We start from the raw sequence: 21,330 nt of genomic DNA on the forward strand, positions 1-21,330 counted from the left end.
GTTTTGTAACTTTTATGTATTGTATCTTATAGTTATCAGCTCATGTCACAATTTATTTTTTCATACATTAAAATTGAATTATATTGAATCTTACAGATTAGTTTAACTTATATTCATATTTCAGATGGATGATAATACAGCACCCAGGAAACCTTTTGAGAAGCAAGATACTCTTGGTCAGTTTCTAGAATATAATGGAAAAGTTTTAAGATTTTACTGCACATGGGATGACCGAGCAAATTTGTATGGAGATAAACATAAGATGATCCTGCTGTATTACCTAGATAATGATACAGTTGAGATTATACATATAATTCCACCCAATTCAGGAAGAGATGCTTGTTCCACTTTTTATCGTCGACAAAGAATGCCAAAGGTAAAGAAATATATTTTATCCTATAGATTTGTAAGGTCTTTGAAATTATTCATACTATGCTAGATATATGAGGTGACTCAAAATTAAATATACTGGATACAGGAATTATTTGGTGTATTTGCATTACAACTCATACAAAAACAATTCCTCAAAAAAAATTATAAATATTAAAAAGACAAAACTAGCATGTCATTTAAGGTATAACTCATTTGTGAATTATTAGCATTAGCAGAGGCACACGGTGCAAGAAAGCCAGCTTATGCAGCATCATCCAAAAAAAAAGCTCCGATTTCACCCTTCCATTTGTTCCAAATACCTGTCCAGCTCAGCCTTAATTTTATTTAGGCTATCAACTTCCACAACAAAAGATGGAAGTCTGTTCCACCAAACAACTCCCTGCTGGCTAAAGGCAAACTTCTGCACATCTACCCAAAACTGTCTTTCCTCAATTTGAATTTAATCCCTCTCATGTGATTATTCTGAGCAAGAGGAAGAATCCGATCAGCATTGAGTATGCTCAAACCATTCAATTTTTATACACCTCGATCAGATCACCTCACAGGTGCCTAGTCTCCAAACACTGTAATCTGCAAAACTTAAGCCTTTCTTCGTAAGAGCAACCCTTTATTCCATTCCCTAATCTTGTTGTGCCCTTCTCTGTACTCGTTCCAGCAGCTGTACATCCTTCTTGAAATGAGGCCTCCAGATCTGTATACAGTACTCAAGGTGTGGCCTGACCATCACCTTATACAAGGGGATAATCACCTCCTTATCCGTGCTAGAAAAATTCCTATATATATCATTGACAAGACATCATGAGCTACTCTTGCAGACCACTGTCTGCACTGCTCAGAAAACTTCATATCTGCCTGCACAATTACCCCCAGGTCCTTTTCATTCTATACCACTGTCAGTGTAGTACCACAGAGTTGATACATTACTGTGGAGTTACTGTTTCCCATATGTAGTATTTACATTTGTCGATGTTCAACTTCATTTGCCACCACTCAGCCCATCTGCTCAACTTTTATAGATCCTGTTGCAGCAGCATACTGTCATTAGTGTCATTAACAGCTCTGCCAACCTTTGTATCATCTGCAAACTTCGACATTAAGCCTGATATACCATCATCAGTATCATTTATAAATACAGAAAACAACAATGGACCCAACACTGAACCTTGAGAGACTCCACTAATAACATTATCCATGAAGAGCAGTGTCCATTGATTACCACTCTCTATCTTCTCCCACTCAACCATCCCTTTGTCCATAGCAGCAATTTGCCTCCAGTGCTGCACTGCTCCAATTTATGCAGCATTCTTCCATGTGCAACAGTATCAAAAGCCTTTCTAAGATCCAAATATATGATATCAAAGTTATTCCCTGCATCCAGTTGCTTTGTGACCACATCATAGTATCCAATAAAATTGGTCAGACAAGACTTCCCCTTAACAAACCCATTCTGTGTCAAAGCTATAACTGAAGTCTTGTCTAGATGATCCTGCAGTGCTTCTTTAACCAGTGCCTCCATTAATTTCCCTGGAACAGAAGTTAAACTAACAGGTCTATAATTACTTGTGTTGCCCTTTGATCCTCCTTTGTGAATTGGGGTCACATTTGCACATCTCCAGTCCATGGATACCTCCCCTGAGTCCAAGGAAGCTCTCATAATTATGGCTAAGGGTTTGCTTACTTCCTTTGCTGCATTCTTTAATATAACTGGATAGATCCCATCCACCCCAGGTGCCTTTCTTATGTTTATCTTCAACAATTTGTACTCCATTTTGCTCTCAGTTATTACAAAATCATCTAGCTCACTGCCAGAGTTTAGTTCACCTCTGGCATTCCCTTCCCTAAATAACTCCTCGTGTGTGAATGTAGATGCAAAATATTCATTTAGTTTGTTAGCTAACTGAGCAGGATCATCAACAGTTGAACCATCGATATCAAGTGGACCAATCTGATTCATCCCCTTCCTTCTAGAGTTTACATAGGTAAAGAACTTTTTGCTGCTTTACTTTGTGTCGTTTGCCAAAGATTCCTCATAATCTGCCTTTGCTTCCTTTTTTTTTTTTTTTTTTCTTTTGTTAGTTGTTGGCGCATCGGCTTCTGTGTCCATAATGCACCTCCCAAAGTTTTTACATTTGCGACCTTTGGGTTACCAGGCAGGCACTTTACCCACCTGGCTGGCCCGGTCGGTCTTTGCTTGCCTAACCTTCTTTGTGACTTGGTTACAGACCAGCTTATATCTATCATAGGCTTCTGTGTCACATGTTAATTTATATGTATCGCATGCATTTTTCTTCTCTGCCTCCTTAGTTGCTAATGCTCCAAACAAAACCACATTCTTCTCTGCTATGTGTCTCATTAGTTCATCTGACATCCATTTAAGCCTAAACCTTGAACAATATTTCTTAGTTGGTATGTAAAGCCTAGTTGCTTCCAAGATAAATTCTTTGAATGCTTCCCATTTTGAATTAGCTGTTGGTAACATCATCAGTTGGTCCCACAATATAGAATTTAAATACTTTCTCAGACCACCGTTGTGACCTTTACGAAAGCAAAAACCCTTCCCTTTACCCCTGATGGTAGTTACCTCTTTGAGTAAATCCCACTTCAGCACACTGTGATCACTGCCACCTAGTGGTTCATTTATCTGCAGATTCTTAATGCATGAAGAATCACTGCTGATAATCAAATCAAGAGTATTACTCCCTCTAGTTGCCTCCCGAACATGCTGATGTAGAAAACAATCATTCAATAAATCCACAAAATTCTTGCTAGTGTGTGAGTGACCAACCCACAAATTCCAGTCAATCTCTGGGAAATTTAAATCCCCCATTATAAGACTCTCCAATTTACTGGCTCACTCCATTTTCCTGTACAGTTTTTTATTATACTCATCAGAATCATTAGGCCTATAACACGCTCCTACTCTCAATTTTGATTTCCCAGTGTTTATGTCACACCAAACTGACTCAACACTGCACTGTCCAGCGATGTCGACTGGCTGTGCCTCCTTGGATTTTATGTGTCTCTTAACTAATAACATTACCCCTCCTCCCATCCAAAATGTATTTCCTTCCTGTACACATTGTATTCCCGAAATTCTAATTCTGTGACACCACGTCTCATCCCAACAATATCAGCCTTTGATGTTTTGACCAACACCTCAAATTCATCAAATTTATTTACCAAACTCCTAGCATCAGTGTACGCATGCACCTGTTCCTATTCTTAGCTACCCTAATATAAGCCATGTGTTTACTTGTAGCACAATGACTCCCAGCAGTCTTTGAAATCCCCTGCATCTTGTTTTTCAGGCTGCTGCTCATTCCAATAGAAGCAGTGCAAGAATCACTTTCACCTCTGCCAGTGGTTACTGTTAATCTATTAGTCTGTGTATCCCCCCCCCCGATCTAGCAGTTTTCTGACCCACCTAACACTGCCTTGATAGCATCAGAGCAAATATTCTTGCACCCTTTCTATTTAAATGTATCCCATCCCTGTAGAATAGTCTCTCCTGTTAACAAGTACAGACCAGGCTGAGAAAAATTCTACCCCTTGAGCCTTGCACAATCTCTCCAGGGCCAAATTAATGTCATTAGTGCAATGTGTACCACAGTATAACCTTTTGTGCTCTTAAGATACGATATCTGCTCTACAATGTCATAAACTTTGGACCCTGGCAGATATACCCTGGTCCTATTCCACCTTTACCTTTTGCACAGTATATTTCCCTTGTCCCTGACAGAGTCAGCGACAATAACTAGATCCTGTGTGACCAGCGCATTTCCCTTGTAGATTGCCATTGTGTTGCCTTATGCACAAGAGTGAGCTCTGGCATTGAGTTGATCAGCTGAGAGCTTGATCAGCCCTCATTTTAATCCTTAAAGGGTACCTAGCCTACTCTTGAAATTCTCATAGGTGCTCATTAGAACACTCAGTTGGCACCTAATTTCTTCACACTCTCTGCACCTAGCACAAACAAACACATTCTCCTTGGCCAGATCATGTCCTGTTCCAGAAAGTCTGCAAACATTTCATAAGTTGTACATTTTTTTAGGCTGTGATGCATTGGAGAATCACCCCCTATGGTTCTCCCCCAAGCTACACCTCTTCCACTACCTTGTGCCTGTTGCTTTGCTGCTCTAGTCTGGGGCATGATTTCCCTTTAAATACAATTTAACTGATTAACAATGAAAATTAATAAGGTTAATAGATTTAATTGATTAGTTGACAATACTACACTAATCTGATAGATTCCTATTGCAGTGATGCGTATTATACTATCTAGTTTTATGCTGTGTATAACACTATCAAGTTCAAGATATAGTTACGCTATACTGTAAAGATCACAATATTAATTATATCCTTAGCTAAACACAAAAAAGATATATGCCCAGTAATTAGAATGTTTAAACTACTTATTTATCACAATAAAACCCCACTAATCCTCTGCACTACTGGTTATGTGCTACAATATTCGTGCCAAAACATCGATACAATAGTGGAATGAGTAATGGTTGTAACTTATAAAATCACTAGCTAAATTTAAAAAATAAGCTAACAAACATGACTAAAACTATTTAATCTATTTGTAAAACACAGTTTAATATTTTAATTAATCAAGAAGATGGTAAAAATTTCCAAAAAACATATCTGTTTACACGAGCTTAAAAATTCTGCTTCCCAGCACTTATAATCTCATTCCAAGAGTCTTCTTGTAATGAGATTAATATAATCTTCCTTATTTCTTCCTTCCTATTAACATAATCTTCCTCTGAGTTGTGCTGATCATACAGGCATGTTGTTCAAAAATGTTATTTCCTATAGTGAAATAGCAAAAATTACAGTTGTGGAAAAACAAAAACAGCAGCAGGCATTGTTAGTGAAATTTCAGGGATAGAAAGAGAAGCAGTAGTGATGACTGTGAAAAATGGGCCATATTATAGTAATCAAGGTATTTCCAAACTTTATCCCATTAAAGTTAGTTAAATGTACAGTGCATTACATTTCACACACATTATAATTTTTTTTCTTAAATTAATTCAATTTTTTTTTCTTTTTATGTGATTAGTTAAAGTGAAATGCAGATATAGTTGTCTCCTTATCGATTAATTATTAAGATTATAACTTTATACAATACTTAATAAAACTATTTATTAAATGTTCTAACTAGTTAGAACACTTAATAAATATATTCTCCAAACTTAGCCATTCAGTTTAATTATAACTGTATAATATGTATTATTCTTTTCTATATTTTTTTTTTTGTCTTTCTCTCTCTCTCTCTATATATATATATATAGAGAGAGAGAGAACCAGTAGAGTGAAAAAGAACTTAGCCAAATATTATTTTTAATATATATTTTTATTAATTTCTATCTCTCTATTTAATTTTTGGATTAATTGGATTATATATATATATATACACAGTAAGCACCATGTTCAAACGTCTTACATAACAATACACATGAAACAGGTGTCTAAGGCTAACTGTACTGCATCAAAACTACATTTAATCTATGAGTTTCTTTTTTACAAACAAATTGTATGGAAAAAAGAAATAATAATTCCTGGATTTCTATTTGTGCAATTTTAATGAAATTTGGAATTGATCAACAGATATTTTTAAAAGACCCAAATATAAAATTTCAGGACTATCTCTCCACTGGGAATCAAATTTTTACATGCATATGGTGAAGACAACAGGAGCATATGCATATATATATTTAAATACACTCAGTGATTATTGAATTATGACCACTCCATCCGTAATGGACTATGCTGCATAGCTCACAGTATAAAAAGCTGAACAGCTTCGTACACTAGACAGTGGTGATTTCATCTCATCATGCAAGTCAAAAGCGATAAAATAGCAGTTATGGGAAGTTGTAAAGATATGGAATTTCAAAAGCATATGATTGTGGAAGCTCGTGTGTCGGGGGCTTCCATATCAGAAACAGCACTCCTCTCGGTTGTTCACAACCCACTGTGGTTAAGGTGCACAAAGAATGGGGTCAAACCAACAGAATTGTAAAGGATTACGCAAGCTGCATATTAGTGGTGAGAGAAGGGTGCAATGCATTGCATGGGCTGAACATCAGTTTACTCTGCGACAGTTGACATCGCACTACAATTTGGAGAATGCAAGAACAGTATTCCTATGGCAATGTGCAGCACACAGACGTATGGAATTCCACAGCAGACAACCCAAAAGACATGCTCTCCTCTCCATTGATCATCATCAATGGCAAATGTTCTGGTGTCAGCAACACATTGTTTGGACGCTGGAGGACTATAAATGAGTGTGCTTGTCGGATAACTCCAAATACCTGGCGCAACGCACTGATGGATGTCTTCATGTGTGGCACAAGCAATATGAGTCCTGGATTCATTGTGCATGGTGCCCACTATCCTGGCTGGTGGTGATGGTTGCTTAATATGGGACTTATTTTGCTAGCAAGAACTAGGACCCCTGGTGCATATGGGCCAATGTTTCACTGGTGAGGTCTGCTGGCAGCACTTAGGGGACCATGTACACCTTGCCATTTTGCCTTTTTCTCCGGACAGAAATGAGATGTTCCGAGATGATAATGTGTCATGTCATCGGGCCACACTGCATGCAAGTGGTTTGAGGAATAGAGCGAAGATATCACCCATCTTGATTGCCTCCAATTTCACCTAACCTCAATCAAATTGAACACCTGTGGGATGTTTTGGAATGGGAAATGAGGCATATGGATACACAGCTATCATCTCTTCTAACATTGTGGAAAGCCTTGCTGGCAGCTTAGCTGCAGATTCCTTTGAACATCTTATGGAGTCAATGCCTAGGTGAATAGCGACTGTTATCCATGCTAGTGGTGGTCCAATGCAGTATAGGGTAGGTGGTCATAATATATATGGGCGATATATATATATACATCCAGGAGAGCCTTCACTTACCTCGAGCATCGATGAGCTGTGGTCGTCCAACACCTTGCCTGCGGTTCGTGGGTTTCCCTCCTCAGACCACTTTCGGTAGGTACTAACCATGGCTAACCATGAGCACCTCACCAGCCGTGCCATTTCGGATATGCTCTGACCCAGTCATCTGGCCATTACAATTTGGCCTTTGTCAAACTCACTTAAGTCCACTGCCTTTCCCATCTGAAGAACAAGAGTAACACTGATTAACAAGCTCAGTATCAGGTGTTTTTCGTACTGAGTCCTGACACACGCACGTGCCGTAGTTCACCTGCACTTGCTTTGATTTGCATAATGACTCGCTGGTCATAATGTTTTGGCTCATTGGTGTATATATATATATATATGTACATATATATATATAGTGATGAGCCAAAACATTATGACCAGCAAGCCGTTATGCAAATCAAAGCAAGTGCAGGTGAACTACGGCACATGCGCGGGTCAGGACACAGTATGAAAAACACCGTGGGACAAAAACAAGTTGGTGTTGGCGGTGTCATGCTTTGGGCGATGTTCTGCTGTGGTACCCTGGGTCAAGTCATCTATGTGCCAGCAACTCTGATGTCTACCACCTACCTAAACATCATTGCTGACCAGGTACACCCTTTCATGGCAATGGTCTTCCCCTTCTGGTGGTGCTGTCTTTCAGCAGGATAATGCACCATGTCACTCCACCCGGATTGTTCGAGACTGGTTCACAGAACATGAGGAAGACTTCCAGGTATTGCCCTGGCCTCCAAATTCCCCAGCATCAATTCCATCGAGCATCTGTGGTTTGTGTTGGAACAGCAACTCCGATCTGCGGCATCTCAACCACATACCATACAGGAGTTAAAGGATCTGCTGGTTACGTGTTGGTACCAGATACCACAAGACACATTTAGAAATCTTGTAGCATCCATGCCTCACTGAGTACGAGCTGTTTTGGCTGCACATGGAGGACCAACATCATATTAGGTAGGTGGTCACAATGTTTTGGGTCATATATATATATGCACACAAATGTGCCTAAAAAAATAATAAAAAAACAGCAAATGAAAAGTAGTTTGTGTTTAGTGCCAGAATTGGAAAGTGACAACATTGGACATCTTCTGAATAATCTGAAAGCATGTGAGATTCCTTTAAACACTGAAACTTAATGTTGATAATGCACTTATTATGGTAGATATAAAAACTGAATTAGCAAGGGTATTATGAGAAGAGATTGAGCACTTGATGGTAATAGGCTGCCCTTGCCATCTTATTAATTTGTGTACTGAAAAGGAGCTGCATGCCTTCCTGTGAAAGTGGATGAATACTTGTTGATAATTCACTGCTATCTAGAAAAAAGTGCTAAAAGGAAAGATAGATTTGGACAATTTAAAGTAATACATTCTGTAGAAGAAAAAAAAGATTTTTAAGCATGTGTGTCTTTGGCTAAATGTCTAACTAGACTGGTAGAACTGTGGCAACCTTTAACAAGTCTGTTTAAAGAAGAAGTTAGAAGCAGTGAGAAGAAAATACCCCGGGGGCTCACATCTGGTGAGTATGGGCTTGGCAAACCTAGGGTCCTGAGCTGGATATCATCATTCTTCTCTTTCTTGGTGATGCCTTTCTACTTCTCTCTCTCTCTCTCTCTCTCTCTCTCTCTCTCTCTCTCTCTCTCTCTCTCTCTCTCTCACACACACACACACACACACACACACACACACACACACACACACACACACACACACACACACATGGGGTAACTCGGGAATTTTTTTTTTTTTTTTGGCTGGTGCAGCATAAGCCTCAGGCTTCCTTGTACCATATGGCTAATAATAATAATAATAATAATAATAAACTATATGAGCACTTTTTAGAGTTATCAAATTGAAAAGTACAATGAGTAGTCACACGCAAGTGACACAGACTCATATTCAAATCTGGTTCATGATCCAAAACTTTTGAATAAAGACAAATTGATGAACTCAAGAAAAAAAACTTTTGAATTGCAAACTTCTGGTAAAAGTAATTCTAAACAGGCCAAGCAAACTGATAATTCTAGGTAACTTATCTTCACTCATGCAGAAAGTCTGCTCATATTTCTCTCTTCTGGCTTGAATAATCTGGCTTTTCTTTTAAATGTTATGCTAACTTTTGAAAATCCAAAAATCTGTCTACTGAGGTTGTTACTTCTAGATATTGAAGAATGTTATATGCAAATTTCTTTTACTAAGAGTTTTCATATTTTCCACTTCAATTTTGGACATTGATTACCATAGCAGATCAAGTCAGAAGAATGATTCTGATTTAGTCAATGCCAAGCTTATGGAGAGTATAAAACAAGAGAAGATTCTGTTCTTTTGCTCAATGAGGAAGTACTTTATTCTTCATGTAACTACGTGGTGTGCAAGTTTCCATTGAAAAATTATATCCCTGTAAATGCTGTGTTTGCACAAATTTCATAAATTTGTGGTGCATCATTTTCAAATTTTAAATTTTTGTGAACAAGTTTCCAGTAGTTTTTGGTGTCGTTTAAAATAAAGAAACAGATGAAGCAATTGATATTTTGAAATGAAGATTGTAGGATGAAAAACTTTTTCATGCTATCCTAAGTTTGTTAACCAAATCCCAACAAATCATTTTTGAAAATTATGTCAATAAAATTTTTCACATTAACCAATTTTAATGTATTAAAAAACATTTTCTGATCCTATGCTAGTGATACAATTAAAGATTTGAGCCTAAGTTAGCAAACATTGAAGCAACCTGTATACAGGTCTGGAGTACTGTCATTGTTTACTGTATACAGGTCTGGAGGCCTCATTTCAAGAAGGATGTAGAGCTGCTGGAACGAGTACAGAGAAGGGCAACAAGATTAGTGAATGGAACAAAGGGTTGATCTTATGAAGAAAGGCTTAAGTTTTGCAAATTACAGTGTCTGGAGACTAGGCACTGGCGAGGTGATCTGATAGAGGTATATAAAGCCTTGAATGGTTTGAGCATGCTCAATGCTGATGGGATTCTTCCTCTTGCTCAGAATAAACACCTGAGAGGGCATAAATTCAAATTGAGGAAAGACAGATGTAGGATAGATGTGTGGAAATTTGCCTTTAGCCAGCGGGTAGTTGGTTGGACAGGTATATGCGGTGGTGATTTCCTGCCTTTCCGCATCCTCCGTATTTGGTGGCTCATGGGCTAGAACTCTGGTCTAATCAAGAAGCGTGTGCTATGCACTGCTGCTCCTGCCCGCCTGGCTATGGAGGCACTTTGTACCATATGGCTAATAATAATAAAATAAAGGCGCCTCCGTAGCCAGGTGGGAAGGAGCAGCAGTGCGTAGCACACGCTTCTTGATTAGACCGGGGTTCGAGCCCGTCACCACCAAATATGGAGAATGCGGAAAGGTCATGGAATGACCACCGTATATCCCGGAGCAATATGGCCTTAGTTGCTAATGCTCCTAAAAACCAAATAACAAACAAACAAACAACATAATAATAATAATATAAAAGTTTTGATGTTTTTGCACCTGTTATTCTTTACTAAACGAAACTTTGAATTATGTTGGAAAAGAATATTATATACATGAAATTATGACAAGGATCCATTATAGACAAAGTGTGCCAATCAGTTTTGGAGATGAAGCATCAAATAGTTGAAAATGAGGAACTTTATAATTTCATTCTTAATTGTGAAATACTATATTGGAAAATAATATCAGAAAATATTTCAATTTGAGTTCTTTCAAATATTGCAAACTTAGTGACAGAAGATGAGTGGTCTACATATGTTCATGGCACCGAGATACTTTTATAATAATTTAAATTATTGTATTCATATTTAATCCAAATGCTGAGTCTGTTGTAAAAAAATAAGGGGCTCACATCTGGTGAGTATGGGCTTGGCACACCTAGGGTCCTGAGCTGGATATCATCATTCTTCTCTTTCTTGGTGATTCCCTTCTACTTTTGGCTCTCTCTCCCTCTCTCTCTCTCTCTCTCTCAGGGTAACTTGGGGAAATTTTTTTTTTTTTTTGGCTAGGCTGGTGCAGCATAAGCCTCAGGCTTCCTTTCACCATGTGGCTGGTAATAATAATAATAATAATAATAATAATAATAATAATAATAATTTCGAACAAATGGAGGGGTGAAATGGGAATGTTTTTTTTTTTTTTTTTTTTTTTGGCTGATGCTGCATAAGCTTGCTTTCTTGCATCATATGCCTCTACTAATGCTAATGCTAACCTTAAAGGTGCAATATTGCTCCTGTCATTTATGCTTTGACCCTGAAAAATGGCTAATAGAACCACAAAATAAACAGAAATGATCCAACTGTTGAGTGAGGTAAGTCCAGTTGAAGCAGGCACAGAACTCGGTCATCTCATTAGTTGACTCCACAGACACTTCCAGTTTTAAATTGTTATGTTATCAGAATTAGAATCATCACTCAGTAAATTGTAAAGCCAAATAGACTAAATTCTGTGTGAATTTTGGATAAACACCATATGTGATACTCCCACTTGGTCCACCCTTGGTCCACTAGATGTGAATGGTTGAAGTGCACACTTGGTCCACTAAATGTGAATGGTTTAACTGTTGATATGTTGCTAAGGTTGCTGACAGACTGAATAGATATTTCGCATCGACATTCACACAGGAGGTATTTTTTATGGAAGGGGATGTTAGAAGTTTATAATCTCTGACAGGGAGCTAAATGATTTTGTGATAACTGAGAGGAAAGTGGAAGAGAAATTGTTGAAGCAAAATGTGAAAAAAAAAAAAAAAGATACTGGGAAAGGGTTGATAGAATCTGTCCATTATATTGAGGGAGACAGCAAAAGAGGTAAGCAAACCTTTACCCTTAATTATATCATCCTTGGATTCAAGGGAGGTCCTTTTGAACTAGAGATGTGCAAATGTATGCCCAATTCACAAAGGGGGGGGGGAATCAAAGGACAACATGAGTAATTACAAACCTGTTAACTTGATTTCTGTTCCAGGGAAAATACCGGAGTTTGCTGGTCAAAGAAGTAATGCAGGCCCATCCAGACAGGAATGCAGTTATACTGCAGCCACAGCATGGATTTGTTAAAGGGCAATTTTGTCTAACCAATCTGATTGGATACTATGATGCAGTAAAAAAGGAACTAGATGCAAAAATTAATTTTGACATTGTATACTTGGATTTTAGAAAAGCTTTTGATACAGTGCACATAAAAGACTACTCTACAAACTGGAGCAGTGTGGTGGTTAAGGGCAATTTATAGCTGTGGATAAAGGGATGTTTGAGTAGGAGAAAACAGAGAGCAGTTATCAGTGGGCACTTCTCTTCATGGGCTAATGTTATTAGTGGTGTTCCACAGGATTCAATTCTGCATCTATTGTAATTTTTTGTGTTTATTAATTGTATTGATGAAGGCATATTAGGTTTTATGTCTGAGTTTGCAGATGAGGGTTGTCTGGGTGGTTATTGACAGTTATCGGGATATGCTATTGCATCAAGATCTAGGAAAATTAGGCTGATGGGCTGAGAAGTGGCAATTGAATGTTAACATTGACGAATTCAAGATACTGCATAATCCCAGATTAATGTACAAACTGTGTAGTGCCATGCAGGGCTGGATTTTGGCGTTGGTAGGCCCTAGACACTTTTATTCCGAAATGAGCTTAAAAGGGAGGTAAAACGTTTTTACCCACTTTTCAACTATAATAAATGACAAACCACCTCAACTGATGGAGCAGTTCTATTATGAATTGAAGCTCCTATAGTTGATTCCACACGTTTTCACAGCTTATTTTTCATTAGTCACAGTGAAAAGAGTGAGCTGTTGTTTTTTTTCTTAATTTTTCCCTTCCTTCATAGGCCCTAAAAATTTTGTAGGCCTTAGACATTGTGCCTACGGTGCACAATGGGAAATCCAGCCCTGGTGCCATACTGAAGATAGATGAGAGGGAAAAATGCCTCTGAAAAATCTCTGAACAGTACAGACAGGCTGCCAGGACAGCTCATGGGTTTTGTCATTGTTATGCAGGAACTTTTCCAGCATGGATAAGAAGGTGATTATCCCATTGTATAAGGCATTGGGCAGGCCACACTTTGAATACTGTATACAGGCCTAGAGACCTCACTTTAGGACAGATGTAGAACTGCTGGAATGGGTGCACTGTTGCCACAATCTCCAGATTGTTGCAACAGTGCAACCAGATTGGTGAAGGGAACACAAGGGTGCTCCTACCAAGAAAGGTTTCAGTTCTGCAAACTGCAGCACCTGGAGACTAGGCACCTGTGAGGAGATTTAATTAAGGTGTCAATGGCTTTAAATGGATTGCTTAAGCTCAATGCTAATGAAATCTTTCCTCTTGCTTAGATTGCGCACGTGAGTGGGCATAAATTTAAATTAAGGAAGGATGGAAATTTGCCTTAAATTTTGTTATATATTTATTTAATTTTGGCTGATGCTGTATGAGCTTCCTTTCTTGCATCATTTTCCACTGCCAGTACTATTACTAATATGGCTTCTTGGAATTGCACAGTTAAATCGCCGACCGGGCTAGCCGAGTGGGTAAAGTACCAGCCCGGCAACCCAAAGGTCGCGGGTTCGATTCCCGCCTCGGGCTTGGATCAAAGTACTGCAAAAAAACCTTGGGAGGTGCAATATGGCCACAGAAGCCGATGCGCCAACAACTACCAAATCAAAAAAAAAAAAAAAAAACAGTTAAATCTTCTAAGCTTGAAACTCAATCTGCATAAATCTGTTCCTTCAAATGCCCCTAGAGGAAATAATCCAGTAAATATAAATCAGGCACTCTGTGTTGTTATGTTATTTGGTTTTTAGGAGCATTAGCAACTAAGGCCATATTGCTCCGGTGCGATGGTCATTCCCTGACCTTTCCGCATGCTCCGTATTTGGTGGTGACGGGCTCGAACCCCGGTCTAATCAAGAAGCGTGTACTACGCACTGCTGCTCCTTCCCACCTGGCTACGGAGGCGCTGGCACTCTGTGTGGTCAAGCTATAAGACTTATCAGTCTTGTAGCTTGACCACAATCTCTTCATCTCCTAGGGAAGTGTGGTATTGAGGTAATGGCAGGCAGGAATGCTGGAATACAGAGGAGTGTCATCTTGTTGGAACCATATTGTAGAGCACCTGGCTAAGCATATCACCTATTAAGTCATGCTTTTGAACTAACTTTTCAATGAAAATCACTTCTCCATTGATGGAACATCATCAACCATGAATTTATTTATGACATGTATGGTTCCAGCTGGACAGGGAAAACTCGGAGTATAACTGTCATGTGTAAGTATCATACTATATAAAGCCAATCAGTGAAGTTGTGTCTGTGTACCACAGTGTGATGTTCATTTTTAATGATTGGTCATTTAGCCTAGACAACAGCAGTAAACAGTTACCAGTGTCTAGTTATTATCCTTGCCATGTGGAGACAGGCCAATTTGTGCAATATCATTCAGAGCAGTTGTGTACTATATAGTAAAAGAAAACCATCCTGTAAGACCAAGGTCCACAATAAGGAACAGTCCAGTTGTGTATTGAAGAATGTCCATTGAGGGAGTCATATAAACTATCAATAAGGAGCAGTCCGATTAAGTAGGGAAAATTAGCAGTTAGGGTAGTGGTCAGTAGTCAGGGTAGAGTCCACTGAGCAGTCAATAGTTTTATGAATATCTTCAGCATCAGATTGAAAAACTTTAAAGAACATTTTTCGCTTATTTTTGCCCAAGGAATCATTTCCCATGCTCTTTATATAGCATTAATGTTTATGGTGCATCCTGTAACCTTTAAAAATAGATTTTCCAAACAGCTATAGGCGCCTCCATAGCCAGGTGGGCAGGAACAGCAGTGCATAGCACATGCTTCTTGATTAGACGGGGGTTCGAGCCCGTGACCACCAAATATGGAAGGTGCGGAAAGGTCAGGGAATGACCACCGCATATCTCCAGAGCAATATGGCCTTAGTTGCTAATGCTCCTAAAAAAAACAAAAACCAAACCAAACAGCTATCAGATAAGAGGCTGGACAGAACATAAATGTTAACACTTCCAGAGGACTCTACACCGACAAACTCTTTGACAGTATAACAGTTATAATGATGATAATAATAATGACAGGAGTACTAATTCAAAATATTCTCAACCCTCTTGGGTCAGTTAGTGAATAATTTTGTCACTATTATTATGACTCCATCTGGTCATTGGCTAACATAATAGTGACAGCATGATTGTTCACCTTCTAACCTGAAAGGGATTGGGGATATTTTGAATAAACACAAGTCAAGTCAGGCTATTCAAATCTTATAGGTTTAAATATTCATGGGTATTCTTTTTCCATGCAAACATAATCCAAGTGTGCTTTTTTGTCAGAACTGGAAAAAAAAACCCAAATATTTAAATATTTGGAAATAATCCAAATATTTAAATATTTGGGTGTGGGCACCCCAGGAGCGGGACTGCTGGCACCCACCAGTCTTGCACCCTTACTGGTGGGTGCGGGATTTAGGTGCAATATGCACAGCCAGAGCTAATAGATCCAGGCATAGCTCCTCGTGCCAGGGATGGGCACCAGGTGGTAATTGCCCAATGGACTATCACCTGGTGACAGAGTAGCCTGTTTCACTTATAACACATTACACACACGTGTACACACACTTACACTAACAGGCCATTATGAGAATATGTTATATGATAAATTGGTGGAGATGGATGTATGTCCGGGTGCCACCCTTCGACAGTTAAATACATACATACATACATATTCAAATCTTATAGGTTTAAATATTCATGGGTATTCTTTTTCCATGCAAACATAATCCAAGTGTGCTTTTTTGTCAGAACTGGAAATAAATGCATCATCCTCCTCCAACTACTCTTATTTCCTATAAGAATGGTTAGAGGGGAATGTTTCATTTCTTACCAGTACAACAACTGTTAGTTTGACTATGTGTGAAAGTTAGCAGTGTTTCTTATCATTGTTCTTTATTTAAGTTTTAAAAATGTGATTACAGTTTAATAAAAAAAAGACTTAATTATTCTTTATATAAAGAATAATTAACATAGTGTAATTATTAAAAAAGCAATACTTATTCATACTTCTAATTAAATATAAAATTAAACTCTGTAAGTATTACAGAAAGGAGCTCCAGTACTATAGCAAACTCAGTGATATTTATTGCAGCTCTTCAACCATTTGCAAAATAAATTTTCTTCAAAAGATATTTGAGTTTATAATTTTATGATTATATAATATCGGTGTAGATACACCATAGTTTACCCATAAATTAAACTACGTATGTAGTTTGAAAGGCATCATTTTAATTGTATCTCATATTGTGGCTACCTTCACAACGAGATACCAGGTATTGCACTACTTCGAATAAGTAACGCTTCTCTAGTAGAGAAGGCTACTGTTATTTAATCTCTGTGGATACCACCCATATGGCACTGTTTCAAAGCTGTTGGCCTACCATCGGTAGGTGGGCAGGTACCCAGATAACGCAAACATGCCATCACAGTTGAGAAGTGGTTCCACAATAATGTTTCAAAAGGAACCACAAGTGGTTCCTCTTGAAACACACTACGTTTAATTTATGAGTAATATGCCTTTCACACTACATATGTAGTTTAATTTATGGGTAAACTATGGTTAGAAGTTGATAGCTTAAATAGATTCAAGGCAGAACTTGACAAACATTTGGAGCAAGTGGATGGGTGAAATAAGGGTTTTTTTTTTTTTTTTTTGGCTGATGCTGGCTATATAAGCTGGCTTTCTTGCATCATGTGCCTTTGCTAATGCTAATGCTAATTCACACCGATATTATATAGTTAATTTAAACCCATATCATTTTATGCCTTGTGCATTTAATCTTCAATAATTTTATATATTTGGAAAATTAAATGCATTAGGCATAATCCTTATGGGTTTTGATAATTAACTATGTAATATTGGTGTAAATACACCATAGTTAACCCATAGATTTGAGCTACGATTGTAGCGTAGAAGGCATCGTTTTAATTGTATCTCATAATGTGGTTGCCTTCACAACAAGATAGCTACTATTGAATTACTTCAAATAAATAACGCTTCTCTAGTAGAGAAGACTACTGTTATTTATTTTCAGCGTACCACCACCCAGACGATCGTTTGTGAATTTCATGTGAAAAAAAAACCCATTGGACCAAATCTATTAAACCAAACAAATGAATTATAAAATTCAAATCTAAATCATAAAAAATCTAAATTTAGACGATCGTTTCAAAGCTATTGTGAATTAAATGTGAAAAAACCCATTGGACTAGATCTATTTAACCAAACAAATTTTGAGTTATAAAATTCAAACCTATATCATGGAACTGTTTTGATGAGAACCTAAGACATCTAGATTTTTTTATCAAGAAAACTGAATTTTGTAATGAACGAAAAAAAAACCCAGGTGGTGCTTTTTTTTTTTTTTTTTTTCCTCTCAAATAACTAAAACCAGTACTTTAGATGAACCTCATCTCCAACCAAACTGCACAGAAGAGGTGGCTCTCCCCACCTTTTCAGAAACTTATCAGACCCTAAACGCCATTTTTCCAACTGTAAAAACCTTTGCATGGAAGCAGACATTGTTTGTTTCAAATCCCAAAGATATCCCCTAAAGGTCCCAAACCTTTTCCGTTTTCGAAGCTTCCACACATGATATTTTGCCTCTGTAATTAAAAATATAGTGAACATTTTTTTCTTGCCCAAGGGATGATCGAAGATCGAATTGCAAGTAAATTACCTCCTCTAGTGTGAACTGTCTCATCCTCAAAAATCTACAAATTCTTTTCCAAACTTCCTGCGCGAATCGACAGTAATAAAATAAATGGTACACTGTTTCAATTTTGGTACAAAATTGGCATAATCTGTTGCCTGTCTGACTAAATCTATACGTGATATCGTTCACTGGTATGTTTCCGTAACCAACCCTCCACGAAAAGTCAATATGCGACGGGTAGTTTCCGCCAATTTTTAAATTTTTAAAAAACAACTGGGCATTATTTTCTAAATTTGGCTTTTCTGGATTTTCTGAGTTAAACAGTGTCCAGTAGAGTCGTTTTAAACCCCCCCCCCTTAAAAGGATCTATATCTTTCTCCCTTAACTGCGTGCACATATCCCGAATTTTTTTGTAATATATAGGAATTGTCTCTGCTTTTGGCCCTAGATAATTGCCGCCTTTAATTAAGGCTGTATTAAATCCCATAAAATATTTTATCAGTACTGCTACTAAATGGTTAGATTGCACCATATTAGCCACATCCAGCAGCCTCTTACAGCTACACCTCAAATTAATTTTTGGAATACTTATTCCCCCATCTTCCCACGGTAAAAATAAAAATTTCTGCGCTATTTCTTGCCGTTTTCCTCCCCATAGAAACTGAAATGTTGGAACGTAAAATCGTCTCATTGTCCTAGCTGTGATTCCTGTTATGAACACAGTGTATAAGATTTTAGGAAGAATTACGGTTCTAACAATAATGGATTTGTTCTCAAAAGAAAATTGTCCCACTTCCCACTCTTTTAAACTTTCCCATATTTTAGTGGTGAGCCCTCCTACAAGTAGCATGGGACTCTAAACGGAACTCCCAATATTTGAATCGATTTATTCGACTCCACTTCTCGTTGTGGTACAGGCCGATGTACCCATTCCCCTAACAATTTTATCCTAGTTTTATCTTCGTTTATGTTTAACCCCAACTTTTTACCAAAAGAAGTAACGAGTGACATAAATTCTTCCACCGCATAACTCGTAGTGAGAGTGGCGGTAACTTCATCCGCATACACTATACATTTACACTGCTCTGCCGGCTTTGGCAACGGTATCCCCTGAATGGCTTCAGTTCTATCTATTCTTCCCAGTAGTGGTTCCAGTGCTAACGTAAATAACAAAGGACTAAGCGGACATCCTTGTTTTACTCCCCTATCAATTTTAATGTTTTTCGAAATTTCTCCATTTACCAAAAGTCGCGTGCTACTACGTGTATATAGATTTCTCAGGACTGTAAACAACTGAGACCCTACGTTCGTATCTTTAATTATAGAGAAAAGGTAGTTGTGGTCAATTCTATTGAAAGCCTTTTCTAGGTCGATTGCCACTAACGCTAAATTGTAACTCTTTCGTTTCCGATATTCTAATATATCTTTTAATAGCCAAAGGTTATATTCTATCCGCCTCCCCGGTATACCATAGCACTGTGTGCTTCTAACTACCTGGGTTACGTCGCATTTTAACTTAGTTATCAAAATCTTTGCAAATATTTTATAGTCACAATTAGCCAACATTATAGGTCTCCAGTTAGCAATTTTCGTTAAATCCCGTCCATGCTTCGGAATGAAAGTAGTATAGGCATTTAAAACGCCTTCGGGTACAACCCCTTCCTGAAAAAATTTGTTAAAGACGGCCAGAAGAATAGGCGCTAACAAGTTCCAAAATTTCTTATAAAATTCAAACCCCAAACCATCCGGTCCCGGCACGCGTCATAATTTACATGATTTTAGAGCCACGGTTAGTTCCCCCATAATTATTTCCATGTCCTGTAATGCTTTCTGCTCGGGTGTGAATTGTCCAATCGTCCAAATGGAGTTGTCTCTCTCTTTTTTTTGCAAAGCAAGCTCTTTTTCATAGTAATTTACAAAACTATTCATAATAGTTAGCGTTGTTGAATGTGTGTTGTCATCGTCTGTAATTTCCTGAACAGTTTTGGCTAAATTATTTAACCTTAGTCTTCTTTGGTAAAACGCAGCTGAAGGACTATCAGCCTCCCTAAATTTCAGCTGTATTTTTCGCACCTTTTCTTTCTCTTCTTCCAATATTATACCGTCAATAATCGCTTGTACTTCCGCTGTTGCACTTTCATCCCCGCACCGGTGGTAAATTCTTTTTTCTTGTAGGAGATCTTTCAGTCTATTTCTGCATTGTTCGTTTCTTTCCTTAATTTTGGAGTAATAAAATGATTTAGCACTTTCTTTAATTTTCGCCGACATTTCCCACTCATTTCTACCTTGCTCTACTATCTGTTTAATAACTGTTGTAAAGTCCCAGTCCTCTCTCTCTCTCCAGAACTGCTGGGTTGAGCTTCCAATAACCATTACCCAGACTAACGTTCGTAAATAAATCTCCCTTCCACATTACTGCCATGTGATCTGAAACTTGTCGACCTCCCGCAAATTTCACATGCCGTATCATTGTTATCTTATCCTTCAACTGACTTGTTACATAAATGCGATCTATCCTAGTTCCTATATTATTGGCTATTCTTGTGGCCGCTCGTTTCCCCGGATTTTTATCCCTCAGGACGTCTACCAAGTCTAATTTAGTACAAACCTCGATTAATTCACGAACCCCCCTGTACCATGATGCGGGGCACCCGCCAGAATTTTGTCCCTAATAGGGTCAGGAACGCAGTTCCAGTCCCCTGCCATTATAATCCACTGCACCCCCCTCATATAATTGCCCAGCCCCTGAAACAGAGTTTTCCTTTCTAAAGTGGAATTTGGACTATATACACAGATTAGTCTAATTGTGCGCCGCCCCCCATAACTCCAATCCACTGCCACAACCCGACCTTCTGTATCCCTACCTGCCAGTCGTACAGTCCCTAAAATTGGGGGAACCACTACTATTCCCATCCCTGTGGATCGATTTGTTCCAAAATCCTAACAACCGGTATCTGTTTTGAAACTGCTGGATGTCTGCTAAGCTGCCGAAGTGGGTTTCTTGTAGAAACCAAATCTTCACCCCCATGTTCATCATAATTTGCCATATCATCCTTTGTTTGTTAATCGCTCTCAAACCCTGTACATTTAACGACATAAATGTTATTCCGGACATTATGAGCAGAACTTTACTAGAACTTCTGCTAAGATATTCCTATGTTCCGCATTTAATTTTAACTTGTTACTAGTGAGCAATGCGGTGAGATCTCCAACATTCTTGTTTTTAATATTAGAAATAACGAAATCACCCCAGG

At 38.1% G+C, this 21,330-nt stretch overlaps 1 protein-coding gene across 1 annotated transcript in view; it reads left to right on the forward strand.

The window, feature by feature from the left end:
• Positions 1–262: 262 nt before the first annotated feature.
• The window catches only part of LOC150076000 (EF-hand domain-containing family member C2-like), an 85,250-nt gene continuing 64,182 nt past the window's right edge, over positions 263–21,330 (forward strand). The window contains exon 1 of the mRNA XM_090387229.1: positions 263–376. Within this exon, the coding sequence (XP_090243355.1) occupies positions 263–376 (114 nt within the window). The remainder of the gene's footprint in view (positions 377–21,330) is intronic.

Source organism: Mastigoproctus giganteus, chromosome 13 (genome assembly GCF_048544385.1).
Source record: "Mastigoproctus giganteus isolate SK-2022 chromosome 13, ASM4854438v1, whole genome shotgun sequence".
Lineage (NCBI taxonomy): Eukaryota > Metazoa > Arthropoda > Arachnida > Uropygi > Thelyphonidae > Mastigoproctus > Mastigoproctus giganteus.